At 40.5% G+C, this 26,180-nt stretch overlaps 1 protein-coding gene across 5 annotated transcripts in view; it reads right to left on the minus strand.

The window, feature by feature from the left end:
• mtmr4 (myotubularin related protein 4) overlaps positions 1–23,510 on the minus strand; it is a 36,468-nt gene extending 12,958 nt beyond the window's left edge. The window contains exons 1-8 of one of the 5 annotated variants that reach the window (XM_088279492.1): positions 23,437–23,510; positions 19,565–19,652; positions 9,521–9,610; positions 4,704–4,820; positions 1,906–1,935; positions 1,416–1,498; positions 1,016–1,182; positions 790–886 (exon numbers count right to left, since the gene is read on the minus strand). In XM_088279492.1, coding sequence (XP_088135618.1) covers positions 790–886; positions 1,016–1,182; positions 1,416–1,498; positions 1,906–1,935; positions 4,704–4,820; positions 9,521–9,610; positions 19,565–19,567 — 587 coding nt within the window. In that variant the 5' untranslated portion in view covers positions 19,568–19,652; positions 23,437–23,510. Of the gene's footprint in view, positions 1–789; positions 887–1,015; positions 1,183–1,415; positions 1,499–1,905; positions 1,936–4,703; positions 4,821–9,520; positions 9,611–15,324; positions 15,852–19,564; positions 19,656–21,738; positions 21,899–23,435 lie in introns of those variants that run through there. The other 4 variants (XM_088279493.1, XM_088279494.1, XM_088279490.1 and 1 more) reach the window with 4 other exon arrangements.
• Between the last annotated feature and the right edge of the window lie 2,670 nt (positions 23,511–26,180).

Consider the following 26,180-nt stretch of genomic DNA (forward strand, 5'->3'; position numbering starts at 1 on the left):
GATGCTATTGTCATAACCAGGCTTGAGGAGTCTAACAAGTGGATACTTTGTCACAAATAACCTCAATGAGCTATCTTGCCTCCACTCCCATGGTCGTAGCCGCGATATTTTAAGTAAACCATGTGATCATTGTAGCCATTTGTTGGCAAGTGACAAGCTTGTTGCCGGGACTAGCCATTGAAGCAAGTTTTATTTCAGGAGAGCTAGTAGCGAGCTAGCTTGCACGCCCGCATCTAAAGTAAATGTTTCACGCTCCTGTCTCAAATTACCCACAGTTTTATCATTTAAATAGCATATTAGCAATCTGAGTTGCTAAAGTTGCCACAGGGAATTAAAAAAAAAATGAATAGCCACAGTTGACATAGGGTATCATTGGCATCGTTAAAAAAAAAAAATAGAACTTCCACTGTGTGTGAGACCAGGGTTGAGATCAACTTTTATGCTAGGTGGTTGGTTAATTTGTCATCTTTTCTTCACTCCTAACAGCAAGAACGGTTTTAAACACATTTCAAAACCAGCAAATTTAATTGTGGTTGCTAAGGAGTCCTTCCCCATTCCACGACCGTGCATACTAAATATTCACAGACAGAAAATGCTTGCGTGTATATCGACAACCATGACATAATTTGGCCCTCGGTAAAAAAAAATAATTGGGTAACCTGGTCTACACAAGGAACTGTTCACCACGCCACAGAACAGACAAGGAAGTCTCAATGGATACACACGCTAAATGTTATTTAATGCTATGAAAGTGATGTCATGCTATATTTGGCGCAACATGTGACATACTTGTAGTTGCAATTTATGGATGACACCCTCCAGATGTTTTGTGTGTCAAAGCCCATTCTTTTAACTTCCATCTCCATTCTCTGACGCACATGATCACCTGCAGAGAAATGGAATAAGAACACAAAAGTTCAAGGGGGTAGTGCACTTTCAAAGGTCCAATTGGCTAAATCTGCTGTAAAAAGAACATTATCATTCACAATTCAGATTTATTTGTGCTTGTATAGACCTGGGCGACAGAGATGAACATGCTGGTCCTCATCATCAGCACTGCCTCCCAGACACCAAGCATGATAGGCCAGTGCAAAGAGATCTTCGAGCCGTGACGGGTGAGCTATGGCCCTGCTCAGACGCTTGACCCATTCCTGACATTGCTTGAATGTTGTAAAGTGGCACCTACAATGAAGAAAAAAATGTGAAACTTGCAGAAAGCATTATATAGTTATCATGATACTACATCCCAACTAATTTTTAATCTTCAAGATAAGGACACCATTAGAATATCTAAGTGTCAAATTAGCAAGAACCACTTGGTAGCAATTATGCCCAGAATTGAAGTCTATAAAGAGGGCAACACGGTCAAAATATTTCTACATGGGCTTCCGTCCTCAATTCATTAATAGCTTTACCTGACAACTTTGGAGTCTTTGCAGATAATGTGCAGCTGGGCCATATCTCTGCTCTCCACGCTCTCTATCAGCCTGAGGGGCACCTGTAGGGGGAGACAAAGAGCACGTGTCATGGGCCTGGTGGAGTGCTGACGGAGAATACAATGCAACTACGAAGGTTACCACCCTCAGGTCGGAAATAGACCAATCCAAGCAAGGCCTTTTCCATCACACTTTCAAGGCCCCCCCCCATCACACAGACCATCTACAACACACCTGACTTTGCCCACAGGAATGACAAGACTTAAATAATAAATGTATGGCATTGAGGAAGGTGCTTGTGTTGTCCCAAATCTGTCTGAATTTACTGCCCAATATCAGAACAGTGTTGCAGGAAACTCTAGCAATTCATTCTTTTCCATGGTTACAAGATGCAATGCATCCTTGCATCGTAATTGAAAATGAGCCACTGCTGTGGCAACTTGGGCAAGGGGTGTTTTAAGGTACTCACAGATATTTCATTGTCCACATCGGGGTAGGTCTAAAGCACAGCGACAACATGGTGCACACAGAGAGGGAGGACACAAGACAAGAGGAAATGGAAAATTAATTAAAACCAGGGAAAAATAAGGAATGACACGTTAAAAGGGAAAGAAAACATGAGCTTTAAAGGCTGTCAGATAACAGAGCGGATCACGCAGTGTGCTACTTGCCGCGTGACCACATGACCTTGCCAAATTGAAATCATGGAGGGAAAGACAAACATGGACAGGAGCAAAGGGCAACAAAACAGCTTGAAAGAATGAGGATAACCTGTGAATGGGAGTGTGGGGCAGAGGTTGTTGATTGTTGGAATTCAGACAAGAGTTCATCGTTGCAAAAAGGGTTAAGGTGGCTAGTCAGTATTATGAACATTGTGAGCGTCTTATTTGTCTTTGCCATCTGTTCTGAAAATGACGGTTCTTCTGGAAAATGGTAAAGAAAAAAAAAAGGGTTTGGGCAGGGGCAGTTTTACTTCAAATGAATGCAGTCAGGTGGTTTTTAAGCCTGGATTTATACTGTGTGGTTCAAGTGACAATTCCAACTTGTCAATCAACAACACTGAAATAGATTGGTGACTTATACACACCCCGTGCCTGCTCAAACCAAATGCACATGCAAATGACCTTCCGCAAATCTAATTTACAGCAAAAGCACAGATCAGGGATTTCCAAACTTTTTCCCTCTGAGAGCCATTCAGTAGACTCCTGATATCCACAGGGCATAGGCCATCGAAATGTAAACTAAACAAAAATAACACTCACAAGTTAAAAAAAATGAATAAAAAACTGAAATCTGTGGTTGATGAACCGCGAGTGTGTGGGTCAAGTAGATACATTTAAATATAAAAGGGCTAATATGACATTCATTGACTTATTTATGAAACACACCAAAATAATTTCATCAAATATAGATGGTTTTTGAAAAACTGCTACGTCACAGCTTTTTGTCAAACAGAGAAATGGAAATAAGTGCAGGATTCTTCAGAATTTTGTGGTGGCACACTGTCTGGTATTCACTCGAATTCAGTGCTCTCATCGAGCGTCAGCAGAATCACATCACCACATTCATAACCAAACCAAAAGCAGACTATATTAAGCTGAACAATTTCAAAGCAGTTACTGAAGACCATTAATGTGATATGTTCACAAATTGGACTCTTTAACTCAAAACAGAAAGTGAACTATTTTTGCTAAGTTGTAGTACATGTTAAAAAAAAGTGTTATAAGGAGAAATTTGTTACGAGTTTATTTGAATCATTGCTAAAATAACTCAATCCATATTGGGATGGTTGTCACATTCATAGGTAACCCCCAAGATGTTTTTTTTTTAAAATAATATTTCGGGCCCTATCAAATGGTCTTTTTAAATATGCTGAGGGCCGCTAAAAAAAGTTTTTTGGTACATCTCAAATTGCATGTAAGTCACTGACGAAGTGTCATCTAAAAGGGACAGTCACCAAAAAAAAAACTAAATTGTGATGCAGCCATTAAATCAGATCTGAGCACTTGGACCTGAAATGTGAATCCAGCCCAAGATGACCTGCCGTCCTCCGGGTACATCGATAGGAATTTGTGTTTGCAGTGTTAAACGCGCTAGTCGTTTCAATCTTAGGTTAGTTAAGCAATTAGAATGGCCTCCTCCGTTGTTTCAACTTACCCGTTTGTGAGAATGACACTTATTAAAAATTTGATTTGACTGGAGTGACCCCTCGTGTTTAGGCGCACTAGTTGCCAGCCGAAGCTAGTTGCTTCCTTACAAGAAGCACAGGGCTTCCCTCGACCACCAAGGTGAAATTTCATACAAACATGAATTTCAATTTTGCATTTCGTGTATCAAAGACATTAAATAAAAGAAAAGGCTACAAGAGCTTTTTTTTGAGCAGCTAGCATTTCCACATGCACCATCCCGGTAATAACACATTAGGTTCATGACTGTGCATTTATGAACTTAGACGAGCCAACTAGGAAAAAAGACAAATATTCTTCTTACCACCAGAAGTTTTGGAAGTGATTGATATTCTCATCAATTACAGTCAAAGTGCTTATATGATTAACTTGTAAGAAAATAATCCTCAAGAAAGGATTTTAAGGACTTTATCTGAAGAAAAAAAATTCCATTTGATAGTCAATGAGAAACAAGATGAAAAATCTTTGGTGGTAAAGGCCAAGTTAAGCTCTCAGATAATTGTAACTGATTTCAAAACAGGACAAAGTGACAAATTACATCACTCAATTTTAGTTAAAATTGAACTAAAGTACGAGGAGCCGTGTTTACACTGGGCCTCAAATAACTAGCTTTGGTCCTGCACTGAGCCAGTAACACGACAAGCCGGCTGACATACACACAGTGTGATTAGTGGCTTGTGCATTTCACTAACGTGAATTGCACAACACACTGACTTCATGCATATGTTGCAGTAATGATTCAGTTCGGCTCTAAGACAAGCTCACACATGAGTGGGACGCTCTTCGCAGATTTGTTATGAGGGAACCACCGGAGCTGCTGTGCTGGGCCTCCTGATTACTGCACATTTGGCAACTCTGCGTCTTCCTACATAAATGGCGATTCAGTTTTGAGTTTCATTGCGTTTGACTGAGACGCAAAATGCGACTTTTGACTCACAAACTGATGCAAAACCACTTATTTTGAGCCTTGTACATATATCTTTATACTCGTGAATTTAGTACATACCTGGGCTTCTCGATTTATCGCAAAATTAAAACAATTAATTCTCCTGTATGAGTTAATTCTTTGAGGTGTACTTACATTGATGACAGACTCCTTGAACTTGATGTGGAGTCTGTAGTTAGAAATGGCAATGACAGCCTCATCTGCATGGCCAAGATATTCCACCCCTTCCCCCTGAAGAACCGGGAAGGGGACCTGTAAAGACAACGCACACAGATTAAAACAAATGGTAACGTAGCAGCTGCGCCTTTTACAACTCTAGAATCAGGTTCTTAATGGCAAGGTTAATGTTAATAATTCAGATTTTGTGCGCTTATTTTGTTCATAAATTACAAACAATAAGGCTGCCGTTGTAAACATTTCCTGATGATTCACACATGGACAACATTTTTGGGAAGCATCTCGTAATGGAAAAACACCCACAGGGGTCACAGAAATTATTTGAATCTGACAAAAGAAATAATGTAATGAATTGACTTCATGGCTGTCTTTAAACTTGTAATTAATCAGTCAGTGATTTTAAAGGGTAACAGTGCTCTCTGATTGACTGTGTGCGCAAGACACTAAACATGGGCCAGAGGAAGCGAATGTGAACGTTATCAGTGGAGATCAGAAAGAAAAGTATAGACAAGAACATTAAAAGGTAAAGACCATTGACAAACTGCTTGATGTTCCTGTGATTACAGTTGCACATATTAACCAGAAATTAAAGACCCACAGGATTGTAGCCAACCTCTAGGCTTTAATAATTAGCAGTACTGGCTTTTTTGGAGTGTGATCATTTGTCTACTGTCAATCAATTTACTTCCAATCTCCTGAACTATAAAAATTCAAAATGCAATCACAGTTTAATCTGACAATTTGAGGGTTGCTGCGTCAGCCATTTAGTCTTGACTCACATGGGCCTCTTTACACATCGCATCTGCATGATTATTTGCCTGCACCAGCATGTCTTCCTCAATCAACTTGACATCGAAGAATGACCAATTTCAAGCCCAGTCCCGCCGTTTGGCTGGTGGTGAGACCACATTAGCTTGGCCTGCATTATCATGCAACGCCAAGTCACGCAGGGGAGGACCCACTGATGCATGGCAAAGAGCACATGCAGCAGAGCAGATGGGGATGATTGTAAAATAGCAGAAACTCAAGATTACTTCAAACATCATTCAATAGGGTTAACTGCAAAGTCGTACTTAAATCACATAAGCAAGTCAATAGACGGCAATGCAAATTTGTATAAAACATTCAACCATAATTGTTAAAAAGACTGACCATAAATGTAGTTCTTTAGAGGAAATTCAATGTAGCATATGAAAATGCCACTGCACCTGCTGTTGAATCTGCATTGTGTGTGCACATTTGTTGGATGAATTGTGGATACAGCTCATCATGGGAAATGGAACACATGGTACGCGGCGCTGATACCGAAACAGCCAAATGCAGGTAGCAGGCTGGCTAACACCAGCTACTCAGATACACAGAAAGGCCCATATTTAACGAACAAATATGTTTATTGCATTGATAAAATAAAAAACCTGATAAATGTCTGATCAAGTTGATGGTGAAATATGTCGATTCTTTCCAGTTTTAAAAAATAATCCCATGTTCAGGGCCGTATCCCAACAGAATTAAGCAGCAGAAATGAGAATGGGGGACTTCGCTCTTTGTACTAGTCTGCGAAAGAGACCAAAAGATGTCCTGTTGAGAGAGCTGTTGTTAACATGTGCAGCCTGACAGCATTCAAGCAGCTGCACTCCAAAAGTAGATGCATGAGTCACTAAGAGCCTGCGAGTGCGTCAAAAGATAGTGCCACATGTCCTCCACAAGACTTCGGTAGCAGAAATATAGAAACAGGCAGAGTGAGAACATCACTGAGAATATCAGCGAGTGAGAGGGAGAGAGAGTGAAAGAGGCTCGTGAATAACAGTGACTTGTGAGTCGTGACTTCCGGTTGAGGAAGCCGGCCAATGAGAACATGCAAGTATGCACACACAGCTGCACGCATGCATCACAGCCGAGAAGGAAGCAGAGTGTGTTGAACGATATATTTAGCGGGGGATTGCCTGCAAGAAAACTCAGCTGTCAGTGAAACTATGGTGGGAGCACCTTCTCAGAAAAATGAGACAATGAGAGATCAATTGTATCGATATACCACATTTAAAGGGACACTTCATTGACATTAACAATTACATAAATTTGCATATAAAAAAAAATTTGTTCTAAAATGCCCCCTCCTAAAAGACTAGTGATTTACGGCCTTTTTTTTTGTGATTAGATTTACGATAAATTGGCACGCCCCCTTTTGGAGCTCTGCTTGTCATTTTTTTCCGGTTTCAGCATCTACGTCACAGCGGGGAGTCAAGCAGCGGTGCATCTTAAGTTCAATCATAATTCCGATTTTGGCTCGCAATACTAAGCAAGGAATTGATCAAATCGACAACTTGGGGTTAAAACCAGCAGGTTTGGGTACTTTTAACTCAAGGTGCCACTGTGTTTTAATTGTTTTCCTTCTTTCTTATATTATTTTTAAACGGGTAAAATAATTCTGAAAATCCAAGTTTTTTTAAGTTTGACTGCACAGGCATTTGTTGAATTATTATTTAAAATGGTGATTTAAATTCACTGAGAAAACAGATGATTTTCTGCTGGGGAAAAAATTGTGCCTTGTCTAATAGATCAAACTTTGGGCAAACTTTTTGATTGGCAGGCCACAATGGGTTCAAAATTTGACAGAGGGGCCGCCGGACTAGCAGCAGATGGATGGAGTGTTTTGGTAACATCACCTCATCGGAGAAAAAAAAAATACATTTAAATTTTACATTAAACTGAACAAAAAGGATTACAACAAAATATGTCTTTGACACACCACAGTATTTAGAAAATAAAACATTAACAAGGTTTATTAATTTAATTTTTTTCAAGTTTGGCGGGCCGGATTAAAACATTTAACGGGCCACATGGGGCCCCCGGGCCGTAGTTTGCCTATGTCTGTAATAGCGCGTGTACAATTTGCTCAACTGTTTTTCTTGGTGAGAGCTGCCACTGTGGAAATTAATTAACACTACATCAACGCATCTTAAAACAGGAGCCCATGTTGCTCACGTGTGTGTGTGTGTGTTATAGCCCACATGTACAAAGCAGTATATTTGTTTGTCCTGTTATCAAATTATCTGAGCATAGAAGACCTTTCACACTGATCATTTTGTTCTTATCTATGGCCTATCTCCATGCTGCAGCATGTTGCCGTGCGAGTGTGTGCAACAACCGCCTGCAGGCAAAACTAAACGCATGATTAATGTGCCCTATAAAAGAGGAAAACTACAGTGCAACAAATGTCTGCACCTCATTGATAGATTAACAGATCCATTGGAGCAAATGTGGAAAGAGTTGCAATAAAATGTTGTGGGTAGGATGCCAGTCAATGGAAGTAGCACTCCGTGTTAAAAAGTTTGACACTTACACTGGCATCTTGGATTACACATACCTTGTCTTGCACTTAAATGTTTTCCCGTGAGCCTACTTTCTGTAGTGACGTCAGATTGACAAAAGGGGGCAACAATACCTTTTCAGATTCCTGCTTTAATTAGCACTGCCACATGCAACAGCAGAGGTTTTCTTGGCCACTATGTAACTGCAACTTTGTGTTTTGTGAAAGACGACAGAAAATTTACTTTTTCACTGAGCTTTAGGGCTGGGTGTGGCATAGGCAAAGGAATATATTTTGAGTGCAGATCCAGCTCATCATCATTGCCACTAATGTAAAACTGGCAGTGTCACCCACTTGGAGTTCAATATTGACAATACAGTGGACCTTCACAGAACCAGAGGATTCACCTCTTTAGATTTTTCTTCCTTTTTTTTTGTTCAATTTTTTTCTCCTCAGGTAAACTGATGCGTATTAGTCGTATAATGCGGATTTCTGTGTGGCAACCATGAACCTACCCCCCACAAATTGTGGGGGTACACTGTCCTTAAATATTGACACAAAGAACATTACTAAAGTTTTTTGACTTGACTCTGGCTCTAAATCTCCCTCACTCAGCAGCGAATACTTGCTAACGTAGAAAATTTTGGGCTTCGTAAGGATTTGTAAACATGAGTGCCAAACAGTTGTGAAGGAAGTTTAACATTTTCAAAATTTCCTTGTGAAAATCCAATGTTTTGCAAAAAGTTGCCAGTGTTTGGGTGTCGCAAAATTGTATTTTTAATTTGCTAGTGCTCAGGACCATATGAACTTGGTTAATATGTCAACCCATTCGTGCTTAACATTCAGAAGCATTCGCTGCTGTAAAGACACTGGATTTAAGGAAGAATAGTAAAAGTTGTGGCCTAAACAAAATGACACTGTATTCACTGTAAATAATGATCCATGTTCACGGACCTCACGACGCGATGTAACATGCGCTGTTCGCAATCAAGCATATAGTTGTCCCACATTCACTGAAAAAAAATAATTGAAATTAAAAAAAAATAATAATTTGCCTCAAGCCCATGAGTTGGTAAACTGTCACAGAAGGTTACCAAACAGTGGCAAATAGTTGCTAATTATCACAAACCTGTCCCAAATATTCACGGTCTTTTGCAAATAGTTTCTCAGACATTCTCTTGCGGTCTCTATGCATCGCCAATAGTCATTAAAGACAAACGGCACTTTCTGATTTTGGATAACATTCAACAGAAAAAAAAAAAAAAAGATCTTACATTTGCTTCCTTCATCGCTTACTGAGATACGGGCTGAAGGACTCTCAGCAGAGGCAAGAATGTTGATGATGTGTGCCTCTTTTTGGTTTTAAAATCCATTTCACTCCACAGGAATGGAGCTAAAAGTGTTTACCAAGTGAACTGAACCTTTAATGCTGTTTGTCAAGGGTTTGGCCAAACATTGTTCCATTTACCAGAAGACTTTCATCCTCCTTCACCAGCTCCTTCTGGGGGAATAGATCCTTGGCCTTGATATACTCCAGACTGGGAGGCCCCTCTTCACCCTGCAAATAAGCAGTTTAAAATGTCATCATTTATGGTAGGTTGACACATTATTTAAAAAAAAAAATTCAGACTACAGGTTCTTTAAAAAAACTAATTATCAATGCATTGCAATATAAATAGAACACAAGAGAGGTTATTGAGCAAAGGAACGTCAGTACAAATCAAATAAGGTTAATATGTTCCCAGTTTTCATCTGGGTGCTTGTCCTTTGATGTGGAAAATACACCGGGCAGACAAGTTCACAAGGTGCACTTACTGCCCCACAGATGTCACATAAGTGATTAAACATTGACCACGAGAGAGCAAAAATTCAATATAAAACATGGGACAAAACTTGCCGCTATTCCAGAAGGACACAAAAAAGCTACAGCTCACTCTGGCTCCATTAGGCAGTCATGATTTTTGATGCATCATCCTGACAATCAATTTGTTTGGAGATTCTGAAGACGATTGAGCACTCGACCTTGCACCTCATTTAAGGGGCCATATGATGAGAAAGTGCCCATTTTAAATGTTTGATCGAATAAAAATAGTTCAGTCTCTGGAAAGCTTCCCCTCCCATCAAGTGTGAAATTAAGAACATCTTTATCTGGATACTTCTGAAAATGTGCCTGGGAGAAAGCCGTTCTGAATCTTGTCAAATTGTGACATCACAAATCAAAATGATACACTCACATAAACACCCCTTCACAGTGCTTCTTTGCTCTACCAACCAGGTAGCTAGGCTGGGTGAGGATCTGACATTGTCACGCCACAGCCAGACGACACAGTCGGAAGCATCGTGTCAAAACAAAAAGGTAAGCAAATCTGCAATTTTGTTGTATGAGAGCACGATTAGATTATGATAACAGTCACATACTTAAGAGCCGTGTTTGGTGAGGGGTCCGACATGCGCCGCATGCAGGATCTGTGAACTGTAGGAAGTGCTGCCGTCACAAGTAAAAATGCTTTTCTATTCTACATGTAGAGGCGATTTGCCTTTGTCAAACCCTGAGCTCTACCCTCGATCAGAATGGGAACAAAAGACACACTCCGCATTTGTTCCGGGTGAACAGTCATTTTTTCCTTGTCATGAGATGGGGCTTCCCCCTCACAGCAGGCTAAATTCTGACACATTCAAATAATGAAGTGTAAAGTGTTGGGTACATGGGGCAATTTCTGGTGGTCCTGTCAAAAGCGGCACTGGTGCTGATTCAAAACAGTTGCAATTATATATGCAGGCCTACCTGTGGATGAAACGGTCAAGCGTTTAGTTTCAGCTGCTAAAATGCACCCATCAACACACTCAACGCCCCACTATTCAAGTATCTAGATAATGTGATTCAAAACAATACTTTGCGGAATTGATAATTATGTGTAGAAGTACCAAAATACATGCAAGTACCTCAAGTACCGCCACTGGGCGATCTCTCCAGTCCGAAGTACATAGATAATGTCATTTAAAACCACAATTAACAAAATGCCTAATTATATATGTAGGCCTACTGATGGATGAAATGGTGAATTTTGTAGACTCAGTAGCCAAAATGCACATGTGTATGTAGCACATAAGTCAATGAATGGAATGTGCACAAATAAGGCCAAAGATGATTCATCTATTTAGGTGGATAAAAATCTAAATCTCAAATATCATATTAAAATAGCAAAAACGGGTTTATTTCACTGTTAATGTCAGATCCTTGGTGTGCTTTAATTCACAAGGAGAAAAAAAAACAATCCGTCCAGATGGAGAAAGACCAAGGTTACCTTGAAGTGCAAGGCAATGGTCATACATTGTGGAAACGCAATTATATTAAATCCTCCTCAACAGCAATTATTGGAGAGGACCATGTGTGTTGAATCGCGAAGCCTCAATTGTTCACAATCCGACTCCTTATTTTCTGATACCTTTCACTCAATTCTTTTATGACAACTTTGCCCAAATGTGGCAGTCTGAGGTCTACGCTAATGCTAAAACGACTCCACCGATGGCCTTGATTGTGTCGTTCTTAAACATAGTCCAAAAGACGACATAGTGGCAGTTCAACAAAAAAATTAGATCACAACTTATTTTGTCATCACCTATGGAGAACAACAAAGTCAGTAGCAAGGTGCTTCAGTATGACAAGAATAAAGAATTAGAGCTATCACTATCTCCCAAATATGGAGCACAGCTGGCCTGAGCACAAGTTTTTTTGCCTCGTCACTGCTGTTATCCTGCAAACCCTCCCCCAACTTAGTCCAAGTAAAAATGAAAGTGCAGAACGTGACAGGCAAGTGTATATAAGCAAAAGTCGGTTATCAAATATCAACGTCATAGCTGAGAGTACGTTTAATGTCTTCAATACACTGATAAGAGTGATAAGTTACAACTAGAAGCCTTTAATAATAATAATAATAATAATGCCTTTATTAGTCCCACAATGGGGAAATTCGAGATTCTAACCCAGGCCTCCTGGGGAGACTTAGACCACTCGGCCATCCTGACAGCCACGAGATTCGAACCCAGGCCTCCTGGGGAGACTGGGTCCGGAACGCGGCGCCTTAGACCACTCGGCCATCCTGGCAGCCTTTCAAGGCTGACGTGGCAGATCAGTGAAGAGATTGTCCCAGTGCTCTTAAAAAAAAAAAATTATATATATATATATATATATATCTCTAAAGGGGTGGGGGGGAACCTCCAATAATCCATACAATACAAAAAGGTAGCATAGGCAGAAGGAGAAACAAAGGCACAGGCTCCAAGAATAAGAGTGTGGTTGTCATGGCAACAGCAATCGCTTCATGTTAAATCATTTAGAGGAGGAAAAAAAAAAAAAATCTCTCCTTACTCAAAAGATTACTAAATCTGAGGCTTTGTGAGCAGATTAGAGAACCACCGTCTGCCTATGCTACATCGCAAACATGCGCAATATGCAACCTGTATATTGCTTTGCTCATAAATAAGGCAGATGAGGATTGGCACGCTTCCCAAGATATAAGAAAATGTGGTCATCGGGTGCAGATGAAGGACAGAAAGAATACGAAAAATGTGATAAAAATCAAATTAAATTGGAGAACAAGCAGAATAGTGTATCCTCAAGAAGGGCTGGAGACTACATTAACAGGTCAAGAACAAGGACAGAGCATGACAAATCTTTCCAAATGCACCTCACTGCCCATCCCTTCTCAGACAATATAAATATTTCATCGGCCACAGTGTACTGAAGGTTCTGTCCAATTGCAGTCTCATAACTTGAGCTGCGTGACAGAACTGAGGAAATCGCATAGTGGGGTTTTGAAAAATATGATTCATCTTTAATCAAGTTGAGGAACAAACGATACATAAAGCGTAAACATCTTCCTATATGTAAACCCATCCATTATTTTTTGATTGCACTCGTCTTCACTTGGGAATCGCACTAGAGCTGAATTTGACTTTGAGCAAACTTTGAATGATACCCCGTACTGGTCGCCAGTCACTCTCAAGAACAGATTTAGACAACCATATTAACATCTGGGGACAAGTTAGAGATCTCAACCAGCTGGAGTGGAAATTTGAAACTTGCATTAGACCTGTGAGGCAGACATGCGGACCACTACGGTCCCATGCTGCTTATATGTGCTTTGGGACCCCCAACAAAGTACAGCAGACACTTTGCTTACCTCTGTGACTGCATTGATACTGAATGTTTCCACAGCACAAGTTATAGTGCTGAAAATAAATCCTCCAGAAGATGTGGATATACTTGCAGCCTTAATTCATTTAGCTGATGCCGATAAGATCAATGAAAAATCTTTATAAAGAACATTATGGAAAAAGTGAATGAAGGCGATTTATAGAAGCAGTCGTGACTACCAAGGTGGCGACGATGAGAGCAATATGCTAGAGAGGACGGCAGTGTTCATCCATTTAGAAGGGCACGGACAATAAATTATACAGCCAGTGACGCGGAAGAAGAACTGATGACTCAGCGGAACCGCAGACGCTTGAAAAGCATCATAAAATAGAGAAATGAAATGGCTGCTCGCGTGTGGCAACGGAAACAAACCAAAGCTTTCTTTAAACGTGGTCAATAATAAAGTCTATTACATCAAGCAAAAGTATTGCCAATAGTTCGAGTTAATGTTAAGCATCATCTCTGATTTCCGTTCGCCTGATCATTAAAGAGCTTTTGTGCTTAGTGACATTCAGTTTTAGTCCTGAGAATTTAATAAGTTTTCTATGATCAGCCTTGTGATTCAATGACATTTATTCTTTTAAATTATTTTTCAGAAGCTCGTACACTATTCTCCACGAATTTTGGGCAGAGACTTTCTACTGTTCTCTCAGCTTGCAACGATGGGTAGCAAAGTAAAACATATAGCATATTGGTTCTCATTAAGGACTCAAGATATCTCTCCTGTTACGTGGGCTGTCAAGGTATCATCAACATTGGTTTGGTTAGAAATGTTAAAATGTTACTTAAATAGTTGCCGCTACAGCACGTTTGGTATTTTTGTTTAAATGGTGACAACAGTTTGACTCTGGAACAAATCATATTCCTCGGAACTATATTGAAATTGATAATTCAACTTGCATTTAGAGTGGAAAGCCAAGTTTCACCAGACCATGACGAAAAGTAAGATCGACTTGACCATTTATATATTTATAAGAGTTTGGGGTGTTTTAATAACAGGTCTGTCACACGCTTTCATCAAAACACACCAAGGACAAAGAATTACAAGACCCTCCATCCACCCGAACTTCATACATTGCGTGTACACGGCGTGGCAAATTGTGATGTCACAGACATTTTAAAAAAAAAAATAGGCTGATAAATATCAAGATAATCTTTCATTTGACACCCACAGACCCAACAATTTATATAAGCAGTGAGTCAATTTTCCTGAATTTAATAAGTTTTCTATGATCAGCCTTGTGATTCAATGACATTTATTCTTATAAATTATTTTTCAGAAGCTCGTACTCTATTCACCACGAACTTTTGGGCAGAGACTTTCTACTGTTCTCTCAGCAACGATGAGTAGCAAAGTAAAACAGTAAACTTCAATAAGTGAAAATAAAACAGTTAATATTCATGTACTTTTTAATGGTAGAAGATGGGAAGAATTAAAGAAAACTTGACAATTTTAAAGAAAAGAAAAAAAAAAAAAAAGGCATGCCAGCCGTCCATCAGATAAACGCCATAAATGAGCAAGAGTCTTGTTCCTAGCCCTCCTCAGTTTTTTCACCACAAGGACCAAAGATGGAAACCAAGTGAACCACCTGTTCTGTATCAGTCATTGTCAGTAACAACTTGGTACATCCCAACATTCAAAACTCTGTTCTGCACTGCAGTGAACACACATGAGCTCCAAGGCAGACAGCGCAACACGTTTCATCCGAGCAACACATTTTAACCACCGGCTTCCTGACATCCAATCAGGATCAGCGAGGAGAAAACTCCGATCTCCACCACACAACGCAGTGGCGTGATGACTTAAAAGTCGCTTTTTCATCATCACTACACACATGACAATACACTTGTAGATGGAGTCTGCATTGGTTACTCAATAACTGCAGCGCTCACGTGCATCAAGCAGTACCACCAGCCCCCTCCCCTTTGTGATTGGCAGGCAGGTCCACTAGCAAGTTCGGGTGAGATGGGCTTTGATGCAGAATCATCAAAAAAAAAAAAAAAAAAAAAGAACAAAAAAAAAGTCACGGAGATAAAACAAAAAAAATACAAAGAAATAAAGCCAATGGACTTACAAAGCAATTGAGCATGGAGCAGGATGCTCTTCCTGCAACACTCATGTCGAGGTGACGTGGGGCTGTGCAGGGATGACACACAGCCTATGGAGGAGCAGCACGACCACAGCACGAGGAGCCGGCACCATCATTCTTCTCCTCAACCCGATTCTCTTCACTCTCCCGCCACAAATCCCTCCGCTTCCGTTCCCCTCAGCAACCCCCAGCTAATTCACCGCTTCTCGAAGAGTGCTGCGGGACAACACGCCGGTTCCGGCTCGGAAATCAGGGTTTCAACGCGCCACACCACACCCCCTGATAGCCATGTGTCAAGACGGCCTCTTCTGCACAGCTGAGAGAGTGACCCAATTGCCCGTATAGATAAAAAAAATAAAAAATAGAAAAAGGGCAGAAGTCCACTGGGGCAGTCGAATTGAGGGGGGAGACAAGAGCGTTGAGACGACTGCAAATAGATGCGCTGTAGTAAGTGGTAGGAAGGGGTGGAAAAAACATGAGGCGAGTGAGAGACTGGAAGGCAGAGGGAGACGCCAGCCAAGCTCCGCCCTCCGCATTAGCATCAACATCCCTCTCTCATATTCACACGCTCACATTTCTCCTCTCCCTCTCATCTCTGTACTCCTCCCCCACTCCCTCCTTGTTCACCCTTCACCGACATCTCATAAATACGCCGCTCCCTCAGCAACGAGGCAAGGTACAGCTCGCACTAGCGCCGGCGCACTGACAACGCTCCGGCTCCTATGCGGCCGATGTGCTGCCGTGATGATGAAGAACACAGCCAGCTGTCATTGGAGGCTGTGCTAAATAAAATAAAAAATAAATATATATTTTTTTTTTTTTAAAGGGAGAAACACAGCCACATAAAGAGAGCACCCTGGTTGGCCAAAAGCACATCATTTGATGGCACGTGATTTAGGGGGGAAATTGCATTGCAGTGGAAAGGTATGGGAGGGGTTGCTGAGGAGAGTGACTATGCGGAGATCTCCAGTGACACAGCATTCTACAAACGCCACGTCTTCCTGTCCCCTAGCAAGAATGTGGCTGACAAGTAGTTGCTTCCAGCCACCGCATATTCCTATTTTGAAGGTCATAATATTTCAATGGCGCCTACATTGTCCCATACACCTCAGGGGTGGACACGCGCACCTCATACGTCACCACCCCATGGCTGCATTGGCAGTCGTGACATCAATTCGCCATCAACTGTATGACCTCACATTCTTTAACACACAGGACACAAGCCTCACATGTCCCATCTGTCCAGGACAGGAAAAGTGGGAGATACTTTTGTTGTCATAATAAAATAAAATGGAATCAAGCTCTGTGTGCAAAGCCATAAATGTACTGGTCGTTTTGCATTTTACAAGAATAAGAGGTAGCAGAAGAAAAATGACTTTGGTAGAATGCTCCCAGGAAAGAACATTGATTGTGCCTGAATAAGATCACATCATAAACACCCCACGCCTTTACTCATTCCGAGAATTGAGATTGCCCATTGTAATATAATGCATGCGAACTAACCATAAGAAGTCAAATGCCATACACTTCCACTTATATCATTTATTTATTTTAATAATATTATATGGTACTGTATATCCATGGCCGGGCAGTCTGCCCCGAAGGCAGAAGGGTCCGGTCTTCCGTAGTTTGCATGTTCTCCCAGTGCCTGCGGAGTCTAAATTTAGGAAAGCAAGGTACCAATGCTCGGATAACATTTTGACACCATAACAGACAACTTCTCTACATTTGAAAATGCATTACCAAGGAAGCCTTTAACAGCAGCAAGTCTCTGCAAAACATTTTAAAGAAAAATAAAGCCACAAACTGTAACATTTTCCACAAATCAGGTTGGCTGCTACAATAATTGCAGAACCTGTCCCAAGTGAAGAACTCCATGGACTGATATGACCCAAATTGTAGTAAAGCATTCAAGGATAAAAATGCAGGCTGTTCACTACACTAACTGGGAGGAAAATTCCTGGTAACATATTACCTCCACAGAGGAGGTTACGTTGGGATACATTGCCTGTCAGTTGGATTACACACAAAAAACAAAACAAAGAAATGTTCCTGATGGTTCGAAGATTTAGTTCAATGACCAAGAATGAACTATAGTTAGATAAAAAAAAAAAAATATACAGTAGTAAACATACAGGCGACTCATGTAGGCTTGCAAAGCAAACTCCCATCCACAGTAGCCTGTCCTGCTAAGTGCTAAGGGGTTGCATTACCATACATTCCAACTCCTCAGGCAGGATAAACTAACACCATTGTCCTCGCTTCCCCACTGGCATTATCCAGTTCAGAATACGGCAGCACGAGTGGAAAACAATATGAACTCAATACTTCCCTTATTGTTTTGGTGAGAACATTGAAAGCTGGAAAGCAATTAATCGCTGCTTCACAAGACTGGATTAAAAGGATCCAATTACCAATGGAGCAAAATGTCTTCTAATCCCACCTGAAAGGACATGACCCAAGACAACTGAGAAGGGAAATTATTATAATCAGTGATACTACAGCAGTGCATCAATGTCACAAGCTTCCTAAAAGGCTTGAGTTGTATCTAGAATATAAAAGAGAAGTCTTCAAATTTTGCTTTCTGCTTTCCCAACCAACCCGAAGGTCAGCTACAAATGTAAAAGAAAAGTGTAGCATTGCTGTTGAGAAATGTATAGAACTGCAGGACGGGGCGAACCCTGGACAAACTAAAGTCTGTGCTCTCGCATTTACATGCCTGGGTGGGCACATTATTTGCTCATCAGCCACGCCGTCAATTAAACCAACTGCTTGATTGTGTGCCCCATAAAAGCAAAGCGCTGGGCGGCCCGCCACGTTTGCATTCTGTCCACCCAGTTGACCGGAACTTTGGGACACATACCCTTCCTCCCACACCTCTCTGTTGTGCCGAGTAAAAGCTTTGCCTATGAGTACTTTGAAATAATTTGTGCCTCATCTGGTTACCATTAGCTTTCTGTTGAAGTGCTGGCTGAAAAAGAGAAAAATGACACTGGCTTTGTCTTTGTATGATGATGCCTGCCCTTTCAAAGAGGAAATTGGGAACATGTACTAGAAAGCACGTGTATTCAATCAGCACTCCAGAAATGAGTTACCATTTTTCATTTTAGTTTTCCAACAGTGGAACCATGAATCCTTACATATTTGATATTGCCATGGCGACTACAAATGTGCCAAAAGGGCTTATATGTTAAATGGGAACCATATACGATTGTTTTATTTCGCACAGAAAATTATAACTTCAATAGGCATTGTTGCAACGCGATCAAATAAATCCTCTGCTTGTATTCACATGAATAGAATTATGTAATGAACGCATGCAGCATTTTAAAGCAGCAACTGTTCTTGACCAGCTGTTACTTGCAATTTCATTGGACAGCCAAATGGGGTTAGAGTTTAATTTACATTCACATTGAAGACCGTCAGGTAGGCGACATTTAACACCGCCACTACTCATATGCAGAAATGTACAATCTGTCACGTCCACAATAAATTGGCAATACCCATTCGTCCATAGGTTTACAAGGACATTTATTCAGATTAAAAGCCTGATCCGGAATAAAAATGCTTCGTGGACACACCCCAGTCGGAAATATTCCGACTCGATCAAGACCATTCAGATTAAGAATAATCCGAACAATAGGTTTGGTTTATGACGATTGCTAATCCGATCGGTGTGCATGAAAACACTTGGGTCAAAATTTGGGAAAATAAATTAACATCTTTACCTGGCATGTCTGTGATGTCAGTATACGCATTTTTGCTATTCCCGGAAGGTAGTAGAAGCACAGGAAAAACACGCCAAGTAAGACTAATGTCTGAAGTAGAAACGAACAGAGCAATGTTTAGGTGCTACATAAAACTTAAAAAAAAGAATTAACAATGTTTTTCTTTTTAAACAGCCAAATAACTAACCTGGCTAAAATGTGTTAGATGCTGTGATGGGACATCGCAGCGATGACTGAACTGGAAATGTGCTTTGAAAATTTTTAAAAACAAATGAATAAATAGACACTATCTCATATACAGCCTTTTGCTGAACATGTTACAACAGAGTGCATTTTGTTTGGGCATGTGGGAGTGGAGTGCCAGTTCCCATTTGAGGCCAGCGTGTCCCGGAATATATACATGTTTTTTTCTAAGTGAAAAAAAAAATAAAAACACTGAAGAAGGAAGCATAAAGCATTTGGAACACACGCTCACACCTACTTCCTCATCGGCTTACCATGCTCAAGACAGTACGCGTGGGTGCTCCTCGTCCCGCCCTCGCCTCCTCTCCTGTCTACTGGGCTTGGCCTTGCCACTGACAACTCCTGCCAACATGGGACAAAAAAAAAAAACTTAAAGATACAGTGGGTGTGCACGGAAAGATGTTTGTGCGTGGGTGTTTGAGAGTGTACATGCAATTGCAAAGGAGCTGCATTGAAAAGTGGGCCCTCCCTGTTCTAAAGGGCAGCATGCAGAATAAAAACTGACACTAAAATGATAAAATAATTCACAAGACATTGTGGCTAAAGTAGCTACTGGAAAACTAAAAGTAGTCATGAGTGATGGGAGCAAGTTCACGTAAAAGACGGAACATCCAGGACTGCAGAGAGATGTGCAGGTTAATGCATGTTAAGGACTAAAGCCGAGAGAATAAAATTCCACGTTTCCACTCCACACCCAACTCTCAAACTGGTGCTCTGATGTGGATATTTGCAACAGCATGACAACATGATCCTGCAAATCATTCAAATAATTAGATAACTACTTCAAGAATTAGAACCGGTACACTGACTTTGAAAGAGGTTTAGACAATCGGATAAAAGTATTCTTGAAGTCAAGCAATTCGGAATTTGATGACAAATCCTCCTGAAAGAATATGCCTCTAAAATCTCAAACCTTGAGCTTGAACTGCCATCACTGATTTTTGCGACAATTATTATAATAGTTGTATTAAAACATGGACTGTGATCAAGGATGACGCCACCCCAGGCGGCAAAAAATTTTAAAAAAAAAATAAAAAAACTTTTATTTACTTGTTTTTTTAATCACCTCATCTTTATATCGTGAGAGTTCAGTTCAACAACCAGCTCTGAGGCTGAATTTACACTGGCTCATGTGACGCAATTCCGATGTTTTGCCGTCAAGTGGCACAATTAGGGTTGGGGGGGGGGGGGGGAGTAACTAGGAGTAAATTGGACATCAAATTTAGATCAAAATCTGATGTTTCAGATCTGCCATTGTGAGCGCAGTGCAAATGCATAAACTGGAGATACCCCAACAATATATCCTGACGACATTGCAATGCACCAGTCGGTAACTGACCCACAGCCGTGTCATCCCAAATGACAGAAAAAAAAAAAAAAGGAAAAAAAAAAACACCCGATGAAAATCTAAACTGCACTTAATACATTGAAAAAATATTTTCCAAAAACTGCATGCTATATTTTGTTTTTTTTTTTGTTTTATTGATCATTAAATATGCAAAATACACATAGAAATTGGCAAGGGGAAAATGTGGAGGTTACGCTACTTTAAAAACGATGGGAAAGGCGTCAGCTCATATAAAAACTAAATAACGGTGACAATTTATATCGATCGATCACGTTCTGACCATCATTTGGCTGTCTCCGCTTCCGCATCTTGCAGCGCATGAAAACATTCTAACTTGTGGAGGCAGCAGTTTGAGTGTGCATGGTCACTTCTGCAACAACATTGACAGAGCAATCAAGTAAGTGCCGATTGCCAGCCGGTAATGCTGTTAGCTACCACTTAGCTGTTGCTAACGTGAATTTTGGCTTGCTTCTCACCCATCCAACAAAACCTCAATGCAGCTCGTCTTAAAGCACAAAGCCACCACAGTTCAACAACAGCAAGGTGGAAGTGTGAAATAGCTCCCTCACATTAATTTTCATAACTTTGCATATTGACTAGGTCTTTTAATCTCACACTTGATTGGTTATAAGGCACTGCAAAGTACCAGCTATGCATGTAAATTTAAGACTTTATTGATGTCAACAGTGGCATTTTTTCTTCACACTTGACATCAAGAATGTTTCTTTAGTTAAAAAGGGTTTAATGTTGGGAAGGTAAATTGTATTGAGTTCTGCCACAATGAAGTTGGGCATTCCAGTTAGCAGAGCAGATCAGTGGACCAGAAAGTAACATGTAACATAGACATAGACATAACATATACAAACTCGACTTAATTGCACCTTGACCACAATGTTATGTGGAAGCAACACACTGAACACAAGGACAACTTTGAAACCCGACATTTTTCACAGTCCAGAGCTGATGTCTCACTTCCCTACGCTTCCCCCTCAGACACACCCCCTTTTACACACGGCTCCACAGAGAGGAAAAAAAAAAACTGCTTCACCAGCATGCCAAAACTCAATGTAAACTTCTTACCCCCGACAAAGCGTAGAGTCTCTGTGTCCCGATCGCATTTGACAAAACCTTCGACAACTTAATTGTTGAAGTTAAAAAGGTTAATGCCTTGCAAAGTAGCCGTTGTTGAAGTCGCTCAAGCACACACGCTCACGCACACTGGGTGTAATCCAGGCCATGACACACCTCCCTCCCTCTCCTTGTGTCTAGTACTTACTCTGGCTGCCCTCCCACTCTTTCAGTGCCAGATTTGCCAGTGTGTGAGAAGCAATACTACAGGGCATTCAACTCACCTTCAGTTATGATTATGACTCAATACTAATGAGGAAAGGCCTCCATTGCAAGTGGACCGAGAAACGTAACATGCAGTCAAGCAGAAATATTAGTTTATATTGTTACAATTTTCATAGTAGCAAACCAAAATGGGTGAAGATAATTCTTTGAACTTGTGAACTATCTAGTCTTGCCCAGTTTTCTGTTTTAGTGTTGCTGTTTGTATAAATGTGTCAACGAGCTGTTCTGTGCGGCTAGTATGTTTGCCTTACATACAGGTGCCTCGAGACAGTTGATGTTGGCAAATGCGGGGTACATCCCGACTAATCGCTTGTCATTCTAGGGGCTCACATAGCAAACCGATAGACAATTTAATCATCGATCAATATGTACTTGAAATACAGGAGGACGTTTGAGTACCAGAGGACGCGAGGAGAGATTCAAAGCCAAAACATTAAACTGTGAGGCATGACTATGTTTGAGACAATAATAATAATGACATTTTAAATATAAAAAAAATAAAAAAAACATTTAACTATTTGGATCATTTTAAATGCAAAATACAACTTGTGTTTGCCATTCAAGTGCAGACCACAAAATAGACAAAAACGCATTCACACCTACGTGGACATATTCGAGTTTCTAATCATGCACATTTTTGGAATGTGGAAGGAAGCAGATAATGGGGAGTATACAAACTGCGGAGGCCAAAGTCGAAGCCCACACTTCCAGACTTAACCACGTGTTAACCACCACTGCGAGCTTTCATAAAAGTATACGAAAACAATTAAAATCCACTTGGCCTAAAAAATCTAGCTGCAGTTTTTAAGCGATGGAGGTTTGTCCCAAACAAACAACAATCATGAGATCAAGTCCAAAACCAAAAAATTTTCTAACAAGACTCCGTGTAGGCATTTTTTTTTAAATTGCAACGGCAATAAAACAACGATACATACACATTAAGCTGGTAAATTAGCCAAATGCACCTTCCTTTAAAGGGCCATTTCATTTAGTCGTAACGATACCTGTTAAATGTAGTAAATTCCGTTATGCCAGCGCGTCCCACACCAGGTGCCCCCTCACCACTAACAAACAACAGGTGTGAACGTGGTCAACCCGATATGAAGTTTAGAGACTTGTCAAGAGAAAGTTAAAGCATATTTATTACAGCAACTGACACACTACACCGGAAAAACACGATCAGAATACAAAGCAAAAGTATAAGAAAGAGGCGGGCTGTGTTTGCAAACGTTAGCATATCAAGCTAGTTACCGGCCCCGAGTACTAGTTGACTCGGGCTGTATATTTTGATCGTTCGGCACACGCAAATTTCAAAGCAGCTCTTTATTCAAGTCTCCAAACACATGCCAAAAAGCCAATAAAGGGTCACGTGTGCAAAGTTTATTGTCAAGTTACATATTTTAAAAGTTAAATCAAGTTACTCACTCTACGAGAATCAGCTGACACGACGGTGACTCAGTAGACTGCACGACTTCCGCATTCTTGTGCGATGACAACCTTGTAAGCCAATGGCGAGAGAGAAAAGTAGGTCTTATAGCCCAATTGAGATACATCATTTACGATAGCCAATGATAATCAACAGTACTAAACCTTGTGGCTCATACACACCCACAGCAAAGCCAATCACGTGTTAATAGACGCCCGGAAGCAACCAATAGAAAATCACAGCGCGGCAGACTCGGGAACACGTACACTACGCTGTAGTTCAAGCCAGAGGCACGCACACGACAATAGTACAGGCTGTTCTAAACGTGTTCATTGGTGAAATAATTCAATAATGAATCAAAATAAATTAAAGACACTTTTATATGAGAAGCGTTACAATTCTGATCTCAGTTTCATATTAGCGGGATTTCTAATCACACATTTGTGGAAGATAATGTCTCATGAGTTACCTGAAATAGGTGAATTGATTGTGTCATGAAAGTGTGGCTAGAGTGTAACTCAGTCTCTTCGTTCTTCATTATCACTATGATTAATGGTTAACTCAACATGTATTTATTTGCTATCAAGACTAGCAAAAAAAATGGCACGCCGCAGCATTTATGAAAGAAGATAAGTGCAACCACGCACGGTACGTTTGCATTGGCTCACGCTGTAATTGATAAAACGATGATGTATGGCCTGTCATAGGCATGCCACATGGAGCGTTATTTTTGTTGGTTGGCCTCGGTTACAAACGGGAACTGACCTAGAATGCTCCCGCAGTACAAGTCAGCAGCCACAAGACACTGCACGTCAACCACGTATGTGATTTGATTAACTCTAGCAACATTTTTACCCAGAAAAATAGTGTGTCATGTCACATTCGTTTAACACATACAATACTTCAGTAAAATTTTTAAATCACACACATGTAAATCTTACAATTAATATATATTTTAAACAAGTCTCTGTGAGGAATTAATTTGATTAATCCACAAACAATTCAGATCATGAACAAGCAAATACCAAAATATTTTTGTAAGCTTATTCACTGACCTCTCACGTCACGCAGAACTACGTCCTCTGGTGGCAGAGGAAGGAATATTGATAGTTTTACTCATTTTGTGATTCCGTTCATACCAATAGTGTATATGTCGGTGACGTAACCACAATCTGCACGTAACTCGGTCATAATCTAAGTCATATTAAGGTTCATATTTAGAATGAAAAGTATATAACATTAGAATGGAAAAAAAGTCAAGTTCATGTTTCGTTGTGGTATAGGTGCGAAAGGCAGAAGTACATTTCCCAGTGTTTGCAGAATAATACAATTTCTCACACATAACGCATAATGTGTGCGCGCGTGTGTGCGTGTGTGTGTGCGTGTGAGTTGGGTGCTGACGCGGTGCCCGAGGACAATTGCGGGATCATTCGGGGAGAGAGTGGAGCGGGACTACTCACTCTTTTGTGGTAACTTGAGCGTGCCTTCTCTTGCCACGTCACATGACCACATATGCTGTTTGTAATAACCTACCGACTAGTGGTCTCTATTTTTCCATGTGTGTGAGCATATATAAAAACTACCTGATCGTTCCTTGGATCACGAAGAGCAACATCAGACAAGCACACGACAACCAAACCAGTATCACACGTGTCCAAAACCTAAGATCACTACAAGCTGCATGATGTAGAGGTTAATGATTAAGAATTTAATGCCATTTTTTACGCCCAAAGAAGGGTTTTAAGGATTTTTGAAAGAAATTCATACTTTTTAAATTATGTTAAACTTTGATATTCAAAATCTTTGGTGGTAAATATTAGTAGACTAACTAAAGATATCAGATCATGGTAACATGTTTAAAAAACAAGACAAAGTGGCCTGAATTCCATAACTCACTTTTTGTATAAAAAATGAATTGACAAAAGGGTTGGGAGTTTGACTTGGCCTCCAAATAACTACATTGACCATCTCCACTTCATACATGTGTCACTTTAATATGCTTTAATTATTAGTGACATTCTCACTCACTATTGAGGCTCTTTCCTCCGATGGGTAATGAGCGGATTGGTGAAGTGGCAATCAAGTGGACAGTGCGAACGTTGGACAATACGGGGTCTGTTTATAGCCGTGTTCTCAAACTCATCACATCTATTCATTATATAGTTTTGCTCTTTTTCTTTCAGAGACCCAGCCCCGTGTAAGGTACATTATTATCACTGTAAAGAAGGCACAGACTCATTAAAATTAACATGGTGGCTTACATTTCAGTTTTCTTGCCTACTGTATGGCAGCCTTACACCAGGCTCAATCATGTTACCAAATCATTTGCACACCAAATGCATGGCCTGCGAGGTTGAGTATTCGGCCATTTTTTCACCTGGGTCTTTCCAACATTAAGATTTGTGAGATTTGCACATTTGACAGCACCTTTCTTTTTTCCACTGCATCTTTTTCTTGGCACCATTCCCCATTTCTCTCTAACCCGCCTTCTTTCTCGACGGAATTCTCTCCTTATTTAAGTTGCTGAAAAGTAAAATTGAAGGGAGCCCGGGCCAATCATATCACAGAAAAATTGAGAACAAACCCGACGTGTTTGAAAGTATGCTGCTTAAATTGTCCGTATATGCTACAGACTGCATGTGAGTGTTTTGCGTTTGACACTGACTCCGACCGAGCCACTCAATCAGCCATGTGTATGCTACACACGAGCTCATTCGCATACTGAATACGATAAAATACAATA

The sequence above is a fragment of the Idiotropiscis lumnitzeri genome, chromosome 17 (genome assembly GCF_059441095.1).
Source record: "Idiotropiscis lumnitzeri isolate Australia: NSW breed Sydney's pygmy pipehorse chromosome 17, RoL_Ilum_1.0, whole genome shotgun sequence".
Lineage (NCBI taxonomy): Eukaryota > Metazoa > Chordata > Actinopteri > Syngnathiformes > Syngnathidae > Idiotropiscis > Idiotropiscis lumnitzeri.